At 48.7% G+C, this 15,807-nt stretch overlaps 2 protein-coding genes across 2 annotated transcripts in view; one reads left to right on the forward strand and one right to left on the reverse strand.

Moving 5' to 3' along the window:
* Positions 1-14,260, reverse strand: part of DHX37 (DEAH-box helicase 37) — a 46,884-nt gene extending 32,624 nt beyond the window's left edge. Inside the window, exons 1-2 of the mRNA XM_038763310.1 lie at positions 14,137-14,260; positions 4,227-4,396 (exon numbers count right to left, since the gene is read on the reverse strand). Of these exons, the coding sequence (XP_038619238.1) occupies positions 4,227-4,396; positions 14,137-14,257 (291 nt within the window). The 5' untranslated portion in view covers positions 14,258-14,260. The remainder of the gene's footprint in view (positions 1-4,226; positions 4,397-14,136) is intronic.
* Positions 14,256-15,807, forward strand: part of LOC119942086 (BRI3 binding protein) — a 26,417-nt gene continuing 24,865 nt past the window's right edge. Inside the window, exon 1 of the mRNA XM_038762740.1 lies at positions 14,256-14,381. Within this exon, the coding sequence (XP_038618668.1) occupies positions 14,256-14,381 (126 nt within the window). The remainder of the gene's footprint in view (positions 14,382-15,807) is intronic.

Here is a 15,807-nt window from a genome sequence, read left to right on the forward strand (position 1 = left end):
TGCCCTGTTCTCCCTCCTACTCTGACTGGTAGTTCTCTGTGGAACAAGCTTCATTTCTGCCTCTGAAGTTTGGACTTCATCGAGTTCTCTTATCAATCAATCAATCAATCGTATTTATTGAGCGCTTACTATGTGCAGAGCACTGTACTAAGCGCTTGGGAAGTACAAATTGGCATCACATAGAGACAGTCCCTACCCGATAGTGGGCTCACAGTCTAAAAGGGGGAGACAGAGAACAGAACCAAACATACCAACAAAATAAAATAAGTAGGATAGAAATGTACAAGTAAAATAAATAAATAAATAAATAAACAGAGTAATAAATATGTACAACCATATATACATATATACAGGTGCTGTGGGGAGGGGAAGGCGGTAAGGCGGGGGGATGGAGAGGGGGACGAGGGGGAGAGGAAGGAAGGGGCTCAGTCTGGGAAGGCCTCCTGGAGGAGGTGAGCTCTCAGCAGGGCCTTGAAGGGAGGAAGAGAGCTAGCTTGGCGGATGGGCAGAGGGAGGGCATTCCAGGCCCGGGGGATGACGTGGGCCGGGGGTCGATGGCGGGACAGGCGAGAGCGAGGTACAGTGAGGAGATTAGTGGTGGAGGAGCAGAGGGTGCGGGCTGGGCAGTAGAAGGAGAGAAGGGAGGGGAGGTAGGAGGGGGCGAGGTGATGGAGAGCCTTGAAGCCCAGGGTGAGGAGTTTCTGCCTGATGCGCAGATTGATCGGTAGCCATTGGAGGTTTTTGAGGAGGGGAGTGATATGTCCAGAGCGTTTCTGGACAAAGATAATCCGGGCAGCAGCATGAAGTATGGATTGAAGTGGAGAGAGACACGAGGATGGGAGATCAGAGAGAAGGCTAGTGCAGTAGTCCAGACGGGATAGGATGAGAGCTTGAATTAGCAGGGTAGCGGTTTGGATGGAGAGGAAAGGGCGGATCTTGGCAATGTTGCGGAGCTGAGACCGGCAGGTTTTGGTGACGGCTTGGATGTGAGGGGTGAATGAGAGAGCAGAGTCGAGGATGACACCAAGGTTGCGGGCTTGTGAGACGGGAAGGATGGTAGTGCCGTCAACAGAGATGGGAAAGTCAGGGAGAGGACAAGGTTTGGGAGGGAAGACAAGGAGCTCAGTCTTCGACATGTTGAGCTTTAGGTGGCGGGCGGACATCCAGATGGAGATGTCCTGAAGGCAGGAGGAGATGCGAGCCTGGAGGGAGGGGGAGAGAGCAGGGGCAGAGATGTAGATCTGGGTGTCATCAGCGTAGAGGTGATAGTTGAAGCCGTGGGAGCGAATGAGGTCACCAAGGGAGTGAGTGTAGATTGAGAACAGAAGGGGACCAAGCACTGAACCTTGGGGAACTCCCACAGTAAGAGGATGGGAGGGGGAGGAGGAGCCTGCAAAAGAGACTGAGAAAGAACGACCGGAGAGATAAGAGGAGAACCAGGAGAGGACGGAGTCTGTGAAGCCAAGGTCAGATAACGTGTTGAGGAGAAGGGGGTGGTCCACAGTGTCAAAGGCAGCTGAGAGGTCGAGGAGGATTAGGACAGAGTATGAGCCGTTGGATTTGGCAAGCAGGAGGTCATTGGTGACCTTTGAGAGCGCAGTTTCCGTGGAATGAAGGGGACGGAAGCCAGACTGGAGGGGGTCGAGGAGAGAGTTGTTGTTGAGGAATTCTAGGCAGCGCGTGTAGACAACTCGTTCAAGGAGTTTGGAAAGGAATGGTAGGAGGGATATGGCACGATAACTAGAAGGTGAGGTGGGGTCAAGAGAGGGTTTTTTTTAGGATGGGAGAGACATGGGCATGTTTGAAGGCAGAGGGGAAGGAACCAGTGGAGAGTGAGCGGTTGAAGATGGAAGTTAAGGAGGGGAGAAGGGATGGAGCGAGAGATTTCATAAGATGAGAGGGAATGGGGTCAGAAGCACAGGTGGCCGGAGTAGCACTTGAGAGGAGGGAGGAGAGTTCCTCTGAGGATACCACTGGGAAGGATGGGAGAGTAGCAGAGAATGTTGAGAGCCGGGGGGTTGGAGAAAGGGGGGAAGAGACTTTGGGGAGGTCGGACCTGATGGATTTAATTTTGTTAATGAAGTAGGAGGCCAGATCGTTGGGGGTGAGGGAAGGAGGAGGGGGAGGAACCGGGGGCCTGAGAAGGGAGTTGAATGTACGGAAGAGCTGGCGGGGGTGATGGGCATGGGTGTCAATAAGGGAGGAGAAATAGTTTTGTCTGGCAGAAGAGAGGGCTGAGTTAAGGCAGGAAAGGATAAACTTGAAGTGAACGAGGTTGGCATGGTGTTTAGACTTTCGCCAGCAGCGTTCGGCAGCTCGAGCATAAGAGCGAAGGAGGCGGACAGTGGCAGTGATCCAGGGCTGTGGGTTAGTGGTGCGAGAGCGGCGAAGGGAAAGGGGAGCGAGCGAGTCTAGCTGAGTAGAAAGGGTAGAGTTGAGAGCAGTAATCTGATCATCAAGACTGGGTAGAGAGGAGAGGGCGGCGAGGTGGGGTGTGAGGCGTTCCGAAAGATGGGTGGGGTCCAGAGAGCGGAGATCTCTGTGAGGGAGTAATACGGATTTACAGGGGAAAGGAGTGTGAGTGAGGAGGCAGGTGAGAAGATTATGATCAGAGAGAGGGATCACAGAGTTGGTGAGGGTGGACACAGTGCAGCGGTAGGAGATGATGAGGTCGAGTGTATGACCAAGTTGGTGAGTGGGTGAGGTGGGGTGGAGGAAGAGGTTGGCAGCGTCAAGGAGAGATAGAAGGCGGGCGGCAGAGGAGTCGTTAGGGATATCCATGTGGATATTGAAGTCTCCAAGGATCAGAGTGGGCATGGAGAAGGAGAGAAGGAATGTGAGGAAGGGGTCAAAGTCGTTAAAGAAGTTGGAAGTGGGGCCCGGAGGGCCTTAGCATCGCAGCTCGCCGCAGACAAAATAATGAAAGTGGTCACCTACTCTACACAACTAAATAAGAGAGGGGTTTTTTTTTTTTTTGGTCGTGGTTTTGGTTTTTTATGGTATTTACATGCCAGGTACTTTATAATAATAATAATGATGATGGCATTTGTTAAGCGCGTACAAAGCGCTGTTCTAAGCGCTGGGGGGATACAAGGTGATCAGGTTGTCCCGCATGGGGCTTACAGTCATCATCCCCATTTTACAGATGAGGTAACTGAGGCTCCTAGAAGTTAAGTGACTTGCCCAAGGTCACAAAGCAGACATATGGTGGAGCCGGGATTTGAACCCATGACCTCTGACTCCAAAGCCTGTGCTCTTTCCACTGAGCCACGGTACTTTACTAAATATTGGGGTCGGGTCTTGTCTTGTCTTATGCTGTTGAATCGTTCTCCGACCCATAGTGACTCCATGGACACATGGAGTCCCAGAGGGCTAATCAGGTCATGTCCCAAAGTGGGGCTCGCAGTCTTAATTCCCACTTTATAAACGAGGTGACTGAGGCACAGAGAAGTTAAGAGTTAATAATAATTATGGAATTTGTTTAGCGCTTACCATGTGCCAGGCACTGTACTAAGCACTGGGATGGATACGAGGAAATCCGGTTGGACACAGTCCCTGTCCCCCACGGGCTCACAATCTCAATCCTCATTTTACAGATGAGGTAACTGAGGCACGGAGAAGTAAAGTGACTTGCCAAAGGTCGCAAAGGTCACAAAGGTCACAATAAATACGATTGATGATGATGATGATGATGATGAAAGCAGACATGAAATGAGGGTAGAAATGAGATAATTAGGTTGGTACAGTCCCTGTACTACATGGGGCTCACAGTTTAAGTAGATGGGAATAGAATTTAATCCCCATCTTGTAGATTCAGAAACTGAGGCACAGAGAAGTTAAGTGACTTGCCCGAGGTCACAGAGCAGACAAGTGGCAGAGCTGGGATTGGGACCCAGGTCCTCTCACGGCCAGACCTGTGCTCTTTCCCATGCTACTTCTGATTACTTTTTTTATTATTACTACTATATTTACTAAGTGCTTACTGTGTGCCAAGCACTGTGCTAAGCTCTGGGATAGATGCAAGATCATCGTATTGGACACAGACCCTGATCCACCCGGGGTTCACAATCTTGAAGCCCCGAGATTTCAAGATCTACCCAGGGCTCTTCAGCACACTATGACGGAGCTGGGATTAAAACCCAAGTCTCTCGACTCCCAGACTCACGCTCTTTCTACTAGACCACGCTGCCACTTATCTCTTGGAGACCATTCGACCAATGACCTACCTGACTTTTTTTTTCTTTCTGCTCCAAAATCCTCTGCAGGGCTTTCTTCTCTTTTCGCGTCAGGGGCTTTCTCTCTTTTTTAAGTTGAAAAGTGACTTTGGTCTTCTTCTTCTTCTTTCCCGGCAGGACGAGGGCATTGCTGGCATCCACGCCTTTCAACACCTCCTTACCTGAAATGAGAGAGACTCCGGCTCTACGACATCATAGGAATCTTCTTCATTCCAATACCTCATAAACTGAGCGTAAGCACAGATGAGCCTGCTATTGGGTAGGGATTGCCTCTATTTGTTGCCGAATTGTACTTTCCAAGTGCTTAGTACAGTACTCTGCACATAGTAAGCGCTCAATAAATACGACTGACTGAATGAATGCCTTCCAAACAGAAGATATTAACCATATTGCCAATGCCCTAAAGGTTTTTCTGGTTTGGATGAATGCTACTAAAACTGTTAAGAACAATGTGGGCCTTCCCTTTGAAAATAACATCAAACAATTACTGAATACCTACTATAAGCACAGCACTGTACTAAGCGCTTGGGGGAGTACAACACCACACCCTCAAGGAATCTGGCAGGGAAGATGGAAGTTAAAACAATTTACAAAAAGGTGAAGGAAAAGTGAATGCATGTGAACTAGTGCCCATAAAGAGTAAGTAATAGTGTACATAAGGTATCTATAAAAGTGTCAGGGGCGGATGCAAGTAAACAGATGAGTAGTTAGTGAAAAAGTTCTAAGATAATAGTTGGAGGGAAATAATCTGAAGAGAACGGAAATAGTTGGGGAAGGCCACTTTGATTACCTCCCACCTTCCGCAGAAGTACCCACTAAATTAATTCAGCTCCAGGGCCGAACTTTTCATTCATTCAATCATATTTATTGAGTGCTTACTGTGTGCAGAGCACTGTACTGAGCGCTTGGAAAGTAGCGTGGCCAGCCTGAGAAGCAGCGTGACTCAGAGGAAAGAGCACAGACTTGGGAGTCGGAGGTCACGGGTTCTAACCCCAGCTCCGCCTCTTGTCTGCTACGTGAGTTTGGACAAGTCACGTAACTTCTCCGTGCCTCAGTTCCCTCATCTAGAAAATGGAGATTAAGACTGTGAGCCCCACGTGGGACAACCTGATTACCTTATATCCCCCCAGCGCTTAGAACAGTGCTTGGCACATAGTAAGCATTTAAATACCATTATTATTACTATTAATCAATCAATCAATTGTATTTATTGAGCGCTTACTGTGTGCAGAGCACTGCACTAAGCGCTTGGGAAGTACAAGTTGGCAACATACAGAGGCAGTCCCTACCCAACAGTGGGCTCACAGTCTAAAAGATATTAGATATTATAATATTATTATTATTAAAGTACAATTCAGGGATAGAGACAATCCCCACCCACACCAGGTCTACAGTCTAGGAGTAGGGAGACGGATATCAAAATAAGTAAAGAAGCATCAATATCAATAAACATCAATATCCCGCCATCCCCGGCCCACGTCATCCCCCGGGCCTGGAATGCCCTCCCTCTGCCCATCCGCCAAGCTAGCTCTCTTCCTCCCTTCAAGGCCCTGCTGAGAGCTCACCTCCTCCAGGAGGCCTTCCCACACTCAGCCCTTTCCTTCCTCTCCCCCTCGTCCCCCTCTCCATCCTCCCCATCTTACCTCCTTCCCTTTCCCACAGCACCTGTATATATGTATATATGTTTGTACATATTTTTTACTCTATTTATTTATTTATTTTATTTGTACATATCTATTCTATTTTATTTTGTTAGCACGTTTGGTTTTGTTCTCTGTCTCCCCCTTTTAGACTGTGAGCCCACTGTCGGGTAGGGACTGTCTCTATTTGTTGCCAATTTGTACTTCCCAAGCGCTTAGTACAGTGCTCTGCACATAGTAAGCGCTCAATAAATACGATTGATGATGATGACGACGACGAATAAATAGAAATACAGATATATATACACATCAGTGAGCAGTATTAGTAAGCAAGCAGGCATCAGTATAAATACATATATACGTAAGTGCTGTGGGGCGGGGAGGGGGGAAGCAAAGGGAGTGAGTCGAGGTGATGCGGAAGGGAGGGGGAGCTGAGGAAATGGTGGGGGGCTAAAGCTGGGAAGGTCTCTTGGAGGAGGTGATCCTTCAGTAGGGCTTTGGACGGGGGAAGAGTGAGTGACTGTTAGCGGATTTGTGGAGGGAGGGCATTCCGGTCCAGAGGTAGGATGTGAGCCAGGGGTCAACAGTGGGAGAGGCGAGTTCGAGGCACAGCGAGAAGGTTAGCACCAGAGGAGCGGAGTGTGCGGGCTGGGGTGTAGAGGGAGAGAAGGGAGGTGAGGTAAGAAGGGGCAAGATGATGGAGAACTTTGAAGCCAACAGTGAGGAGTTTTTGTTTCATCCCAATCCTCATAATCATAATTCAACTACTTACTGAGCACTTACTTTGTGCAATGCACTGTACTAAGCACTTGGGAGAGTACAATACAACAATAAACTGACACATTCCCTGCCCACAACGAGCTTCCAGTCGGGATTAGTACTGGGATTAAGACTGTGCTCCTTTCTCTAGGCCACGCTGATTCTCTAGGTCACAATTAATTTATCAACGGATTGTAGTAGGGTTTAGTAGTTGTACAGTGAGTGTAGTTTGTTGTTGCTGACGCAATCAATAAATACAACTGTACGGATCATCATCATCATCAATCGTATTTATTGAGCGCTTCCTGTGTGCAGAGCACTGTACTAAGCGCTTGGGAAGTACAAATTGGCAACATCTAGAGACAGTCCCTGCCCAACAGTGGGCTCACAGTCTAAAAAGATGAACGAATGAGCACGGCCCTGAGAGTCACCGGAGCTGGGCTGTAATCCCTGCTCTGCCACTTGCCTGCTGTGTAACCATGGGGAAGTCAATTCACTTCTCTGTGCTTCGATTGCCTCATCTGTAAAATTAAGATTCAATACCAGCCGTTCCTCCTTAGACTACGAGTCCCTTACGGGACAGGGACCATGTCTGGCATGATTATCTTGAATCTATCCCAGAGTTTACAGTTGTTGGCACACAGTAAGTACCTAACAAAGACCATAATGATTCAATATCATCATTGTTATTATCAAGGCGGTTGGGGATGCGTTGAATTGGCGCAGTCTGCCCAATCCGTTCAGAGATCCCAGCCAACAGGGAACAAATATCTCAGACTAAATGGAGGACACACTCATGTCCTATTTTCAACTGATCAATCCTATTTGAGTGCCTACTACGTGCCGAGCACCGGACTAGGCAGAAGAGACACAGCGTTGTGTGTCGGATACAGCACAGGCCTGGGTGTCAGGTCATGGGCTCCAATCCCTGCTCCGCCACTTATAATAATAATAATAATAGCATTTATTAAGCACTTACTATGTGCAAAGCACTGTTCTAAGCGCTGGGGAGGTTACAAGGTGATCAGGTTGTCCCACGGGGGGGGCTCACATTCTTCATTCCCATTTTACAGATGAGGTAACTGAGGCAGAGAGAAGTTAAGTGACTTGCCCAAAGTCACACAGCTGACAATTGGCGGAGCCGGGATTTGAACCCATGACCTCTGACTCCAAAGCCCGGGCTCTTTCCACTGAGCCACGCTGCTTCACTTGTCTGCCGTGTGGCCCTGGGCAAGTCACTTCACTGTGCCTCAGTTACCTCATCTGTAAAATGAGGACTGAGATTGTGAGCCCCACATGGGACAGGGACGGTGTCCAACCTGATTCATTCATTCACTCGTATTTATTGATTTGCTTGTGCCATACTAGTTACTACAGTGCTCTGCACACAGTAAGCTTCACAAAATACCATTATTAATTCATTAATTAACTAAGCACTTGGGCGAGTACAACGCAATCAGCAGACACAATCATCATTCTCTCCTCTCCTTTCTTCTCTTTCCTCGTGCTTAAGGAGAGGAAGGTATAAAGGTGGCGTGGCTTAGTGGAAAGAGCACGGGTTTGGGAGTCAGAGGTGGTGGGTTCTAATCCCGGCTCCATTCATTCATTCGATCGTATTTATTGAGCATTTACTGCATGCAGAGCACTGTACTAAGTGCCTGGAAGGTACAATTTGGCAACAGAGACAGTCCCTACCCAACAACAGGCTCACAGAAGCAGCATGGCTTAGCGGAAAGAGTCCGGGCTTGGGAGTCAAAAGATCATGGGTTCTAATTCCGACTCTGCCACAGGTCGGCTGTGTGACCTTGGGCAAGCCGCTTTACTCCTCTGGGCCTCAAGTACCTCATCTGTACAATGGGGATGAAGACTGTGAGCCCCATGTTGGACAACCTGATCACCATGTATCTACCCCAGTGCTTAAAACAGTGCTTGGCCCATAGTAAACGCTTAACAAATACCATTATTATTATTATTACTATTATTGTTATTATATCTACCCCAGCACTTAGAACAGTATTTGGCACATTATTATTATTATTATTATTATTATATGGGGGAGACAGACAACAAAACAAGCAGACAGGCATCAATAGCATCCGCAACTTGTCAGCTGTGCGACTTTGGGTGAGTCACTTCACTTCTCTGTGCCTCATTTCCCTCATCTGTAAAATGGGGATGAAGACTGGGAGCCCCACGTGGGACAACCTGATACCCTTGTATCTCCTCCAGTGCGTAGAACAGTACTTGGCACATAGTAAGCTCTTAACAAATACCACTATAATTATTATTATCATCTACCCCAGTGCTTAGAACAGTGCTTGGCACATAGTAAGCGCTTAACAAATACCACTATAATTATTATTATCTACCCCAGTGCTTAGAACAGTACTTGGCACATAGTAAGCTCTTAACAAATACCACTATAATTATTATTATTATCTACCCCAGTGCTTAGAACAGTGCTTGGCACATAGTAAGCGCTTAACAAATACCACCATTATTATTATTATTATATACCCCAGTGCTTAGAACAGTGCTTGGCACATACTAAGCGCTTAACAAATACCACCATTATTATTATCTACCCCAGCGCGTAGAACAGTGCTAGGCACATAGTAAGTGCTTAACAAATACCACCATTATTATTATCTACCCTGGCGCTTGGAACAGTGCTTGGCACATAGTATGCGCTTAACAAGTACCATTACTATTATTATTAGTTGGGGGAGATAGACAACAAAACAAGTAGACAGGCATCCAACTTGTACTTCCCAAGCGCTTAGTACAGTGCTCTGCACACAGTAAGCACTCAATACATATGACTGATTGATTGATTGATCAGTAGCATCTGCCACTTGTCAGCTGTGCGACTTTGGGCGAGTCACTTCACTTCTCTGGGCCTCAGTTCCCTCATCTGTAAAACGGGGATGAAGACTGGGAGCCCCACGTGGGACAACCTGATCCCCTTGTATCCTCCCCAGCGCTTAGAACAGTGCTTGGTTTACCAAATGCCATTGTCATTATTAATAATAATGACGGTTTGTATTAAGCACTTACTTCTGCAAAGCACTGTTCTGGGCACCGAGGAGGTTACAAAGTGATCGGGTTGTCCCACGGGGGGCTCACAGTCTTAATCCCCATTTTACAGACGAGGGAACTGAGGCACAGAGAAATGACTTGCCCAAAGTCACACAGCTGACACTTGGCGGAGCTGGGATTTGAACCCATGACTCTGACTCCAAAGCCCAGGCTTCTTCCACTGAGCCACGCTACTTCTCTATTATTCATTCATTAACTGTATTTATTGAGCGCTTATTGTGTGCACAGCACTGTACTAAGCGCTTGGGAAGTCCAAGTTGGCAACATATAGAGACGGTCCCTACCCAACAGCGGGCTCACAGTATAGAAGGGGGAGACAGATAACAAAACATATTAACAAAATAAAATAAACAGACTAGTAAATATGTACAATCAAAATAGAGTAATAAATCTGCACAAACATATATACAGGTGCTGTGGGGAGGGGAAGGAGGTAAGGCGGGGGGGGGGTGGGAAGGGGGAGAGAAAGGAGGGGTCGCTGCGCTTCTCTGGGCCTCAGTTCCCTCATCTGTAAATCGGGGATGAAGACTGGGAGCCCCATGTGGGACAACCTGATCCCCTTGTATCCTACCCAGCGCTTAGAACAGCGCTTGGCTTAACAAATGCCATTGTCATTATTAATAATAATAATACTAATGGTGTTTATATAGGAGAAGCAGCGTGGCTCAGTGGAAGGAGCCCAGGCTTTGGAGTCAGAGGTCATGGGTTCAAGCCCCGCCTCTGCCAACTGTCAGCTGCGTGACTTTGGGCAAGTCACTTCACTTCTCTGGGCCTCAGTTCCCTCATCTGTAAAATGGGGATGAAGACCGTGAGCCCCCCGTGGGACAACCTGATCGCCTTGTAACCTCCCCAGCGCTTAGAACAGTGCTTTGCACATAGTAAGCGCTTAATAAATGCCATCATTATTATTATTATTAAGCGCTTACTATGTGCAAAGCACTGTTCTAAGTGCTGGGGATCACTTTGTAAGTGATCGGGTTGTCCCACGGGGGGTTCACAGTCTTAATTCCCATTTTACCAATGAGGTAATTGAGGCCCAGAGAAGTGAAGTGACTCGCCCAAAGTCGCACGGCTGACAAGTGGCTGATGCAATTAATAATAATAATATTAATAATGACATTTATTAAGCGCTTACTGTGTGCAAAGCACTGTTCTAAGCGCTGGGGAGGATACAAGGGGATCAGGTTGTCCCACGGGGGGCTCACAGTCTTTATCCCCGATTTACAGATGAGGGAACTGAGGCCCAGAGAAGTGAAGTGACTCGCCCAAAGTCGCACGGCTGACAAGTGCTGATGCTATCGATAATAAGAACATTAATAATGGCATTTATTAAGTGCTTACTGTATGCAAAGCACTGTTCTAAGCACTGGGGAGGATACAAGGGGATCAGGTTGTCCCACGGGGGGCTCCCAGTCTTCATCCCCGATTTACAGATTAGGGAACTGAGGCCCAGGGAAGTGAAGTGACTCGCCCACAGTCGCGTGGCTGATGCTATTGATAATAATAATAATAATGATGGCATTTACTGAGCGCTTACTGTGTGCAAAGCGCAGCTCTAAGCGGTGGGGAGGATACAAGGGGATCAGGTTGTCCCACGGGGGGCTCCCAGTCTTCATCCCAGATTTCCAGATGAGGGAAATGAGGCCCAGAGAAGTGAAGGGACTCACCCACAGTCGCGTGGCTGATGCTGTTGATAATAATAATAATAATAATGGCATTTATTAAGCGCTTACTGTGTGCACAGCGCTGCTCTACGCGGTGGGGAGGATACAAGGGGATCAGGTTGTCCCACGGGGGGCTCACAGCCTTGGGGAGCCAAACCACTGTTAAGAAAACGAGAATCGAAAGATAGAAAAGTGAACCAATTAGTGGTATTGAGGGCTTACTAGGTCCTGAGCATTGTACTGAGCACTTGGAAGAGTACAATACAACAGAATTAGTGGGCAGTTCCCTGCCCATAATGAGCTTAGAGTCTAGAGGACTGTAGTGTGAGTGTGGAGATGATATTTGGGAGATGAACTAGGGAGAGAAAAATTAATCAAGGAAGGGCTGCTGGAAGAGGTGTCATTTTGGGAGGGCTTTGAGTGGTGTGACCTTGGGCTAGTCACTTCACTTCTCTGTGCCTCAGTTCCCTCAGCTGTAAAACGGGGATTAAGACTGAGCCCCCCATGGGACAACGTCATCTCCCAGCGCTTAGAACAGTGCTTTGCACATAGTAAGCACTTAGCAAATACCAGCATTATCATTCATCCCCGATTTCCAGATGAGGGAACTGAGGCCCAGAGAAGTGAAGTGACTCGCCCACTGTCACGTGGCTGATGCTATTGATAATAATAATAATAATGGCATTTATTAGCGCTTACTGTGTGCAAAACACTGTTCTAAGCGCTGGGGAGCATACAAGGGGATCAGGTTGTCCCAGTCCTTATCCCCAATTTCCAGATGAGGGAACTGAGGCCCAGAGAAGTGAAGCGACTCGCCCACAGTCGCGTGGCTGATGCTATTGATAATAATAATAATGGCATTTATTAAGCGCTTACTGTGTGCAAAGCGCTGTGGAACATACAAGGGGATCAGGTTGTTCCAGCCTTTATCCCCGATTTCCAGATGAGGGAACTGAGGCCCAGAGAAGTGAAGTACAGTCGCGTGGCTGATGCTATTGATAATAATAATAATAATAATGGCATTTATTAAGCGCTTACTGTGTGCAAAGCGCTGTGGAGCATACAAGGGGATCAGGTTGTCCCAGTCTTTATCCCCGATTTACAGATGAGGGAACTGAGGCCCAGAGAAGTGAAGTGACTCGCCCACAGTAGCATGGCTGATGCTATTGATAATAATAATAATAATAATAATAATAATAATAATAATAATGGCATTTACTAAGCGCTTACTGTGTGCAAAACACTGTTCTAAGCGCTGAGAAGGATACAAGGGGATCAGGTTGTCCCACGGGGGGCTCCCAGTCTTCATCCCCTATTTACAGATGAGGGACCTGAGGCCCAGAGAAGTGAAGCGACTCGCCCACAGTCGCGTGGCTGATGCTATTGATAATAACAATAATGGCATTTATTAAGCGTTTACTGTGTGCAAAACACTGTTCTAAGCGCTGGGGTGCATACAAGGGGATCAGGTTGTCCCAGTCTTTATCCCCGATTTCCAGATGAGGGAACTGAGGCCCAGAGAAGTGAAGTGACTCGCCCACAGTCGCGTGGCTGATGCTATTGATAATAATAATAATGAGGGCATTTATTAAGCGCTTACTGTGTGCAAAACACTGTTCTAAGCGCTGAGAAGGATACAAGGGGATCAGGTTGTCCCACGTGGGGCTCCCAGTCTTCGTCCCCTATTTACAGATGAGGGAACTGAGGCCCAGAGAAGTGAAGTGACTCGCCCCAAGTCGCACGGCTGACAAGGGCTGATGCTACTGATAATAAGATTAATAATGGCATTGATTAAGCGCTTACTGTGTGCAAAACACTGTTCTAAGCGCTGGGGAGCATACAAGGGGATCAGGTTGTCCCAGTCTTTATCCCCGATTTCCAGATGAGGGAACTGAGGCCCAGAGAAGTGAAGTGACTCGCCCACAGTCGCGTGGCTGATGCTATTGATAATAATAATAATAATAATGGCATTTATTAAGCGCTTACTGTGTGCAAAGCGCTGTGGAGCATACATCGGGATCAGGTTGTCCCAGTCTTTACCCCCGATTTCCAGATGAGGGAGCTGAGGCCCAGAGAAGTGAAGTGACTCGCCCAAAGTCGCACCGCTGACAAGTGGCTGATGCTATTAATAATAATAATTTTAATAATGGCATTTAAGCGCTTACTGTGTGCAAAGCACTGTTGTAAGCGCTGGGGAGGATACAAGGGGATCAGGTTGTCCCACGGGGGGCTCACAGTCTTTATCCCCAATTTACAGATGAGGGAACTGAGGCCTAAAGAAGTGAAGCGACTCGCCCACAGTCGCGTGGCTGATGCTATTGGTAATAATAATAATAATAATGGCATTTATTAAGCGCTTACTGTGTGCAAAGCGCTGTGGAGCATACAAGGGGATCAGGTTGTGCCACGGGGGGCTCCCAGCCTTCGTTCCCTATTTCCAGATGAGGGAACTGAGGCCCAGAGAAGTGAAGTACAGTCGCGTGGCTGATGCTACTGATAATAATAATAATAATAACGGCATTTATTAAGCGCTTACTGTGTGCAAAGCGCTGTGGAGCATACAGGGGGATCAGGTTGTCCCACGTGGGGCTCCCAGCCTTCGTTCCCTATTTCCAGATGAGGGAACTGAGGCCCAGAGAAGTGAAGTGACTCGCTCAAGGTCACCCAGCCTGACGAGCGTTGGGGGCGGGATTCGAACCCACGACCCGCGACTCCAGAGCCCGGGCTCTGTGCCTTTACCGTGCAGTTCGAGGCGCACGACGGGCGTGTCCCCCGGGGTGTCGGCGGCGGCGGCGGCGGCCTTTGGGCCCGGCCGCTGCAGTCGCCCCTTCACATTGTGGCGCCTCAGCAGCTTCCCCATGGCGGCCTCCACGCCTGCCGCCCTCACCGGCCTCACTTCCGGCTTCTGCTCTCGCGAGAGGTCCTGGGGCCCGGCCGCACTTCCGGCTTCTGCTCTCGCGAGAGGTCCTGGGGCCCGGCGCGTGGTCCGCGCGCCTGCGCCGTGGCCCCCTCACAGCGGCGCGGGGCCGGCCATCATTCATTCATTCATCAATCAATCAATCAATCAATCGTATTTATTGAGCGCTTACTATGTGCAGAGCACTGTACTAAGCGCTTGGGAAGTACAAATTGGCATCACATAGAGACAGTCCCTACCCAACAGTGGGCTCACAGTCTAAAAGGGGGAGACAGAGAACAAAACCAAACATACTAACAAAATAAAATAAATAGGATAGAAATGTACAAGTAAAATAAATAAATAAATAAATAAATAGAGTAATAAATATGTGCAACCATATATACATATATACAGGTGCTGTGGGGAAGGGAAGGAGGTAAGATGAGGGGATGGAGAGGGGGACGAGGGGGAGAGGAAGGAAGGGGCTCAGTCTGGGAAGGCCTCCTGGAGGAGGTGAGCTCTCAGCAGGGCCTTGAAGGGAGGAAGAGAGCTAGCTTGGCGGAGGGGCAGAGGGATTGGGGGCATTCCAGGCCCGGGGGATGACGTGGGCCGGGGGTCGACGGCGGGACAGGCGAGAGCGAGGTACGGTGAGGAGATTAGTGGTGGAGGAGCGGAGGGTGCGGGCTGGGCTGGAGAAGGAGAGAAGGGAGGTGAGGTAGGAGGGGGCGAGGTGATGGACAGTCTTGAAGCCCAGGGTGAGGAGTTTCTGCCTGATGCGCAGATTGATCGGTAGCCATTGGAGGTTTTTGAGGAGGGGAGTAATATGCCCAGAGCGTTTCTGGACAAAGATAATCCGGGCAGCAGCATGAAGTATGGATTGAAGTGGAGAGAGACACGAGGATGGGAGATCAGAGAGAAGGCTGGTGCAGTAGTCCAGACGGGATAGGATGAGAGCTTGAATGAGCAGGGTAGCAGTTTGGATGGAGAGGAAAGGGCGGATCTCGGCAATGTTGCGGAGCTGAGACCGGCAGGTTTTGGTGACGGCTTGGATGTGAGGGGTGAATGAGAGAGCGGAGTCGAGGATGACACCAAGGTTGCGGGCTTGTGAGACGGGAAGGATGGTAGTGCCGTCAACAGAGATGGGAAAGTCAGGGAGAGGACAAGGTTTGGGAGGGAAGACAAGGAGCTCAGTCTTCGACATGTTGAGCTTTAGGTGGCGGGCGGACATCCAGATGGAGATGTCCTGAAGGCAGGAGGAGATGCGAGCCTGGAGGGAGGGGGAGAGAGCAGGGGCAGAGATGGAGATCTGGGTGTCATCAGCGTAGAGATGATAGTTGAAGCCGTGGGAGCGAATGAGGTCACCAAGGGAGTGAGTGTAGATTGAGAACAGAAGGGGACCAAGCACTGAACCTTGGGGAACCCCCACCGTAACCCCATCCATCCATCCATCCATCCATTCATTCATCATCATCAATCGTATTTATTGAGCGCTTACTATGTGCAGAGCACTG

The sequence above is a fragment of the Tachyglossus aculeatus genome, chromosome 21 (assembly GCF_015852505.1).
Source record: "Tachyglossus aculeatus isolate mTacAcu1 chromosome 21, mTacAcu1.pri, whole genome shotgun sequence".
NCBI lineage: Eukaryota > Metazoa > Chordata > Mammalia > Monotremata > Tachyglossidae > Tachyglossus > Tachyglossus aculeatus.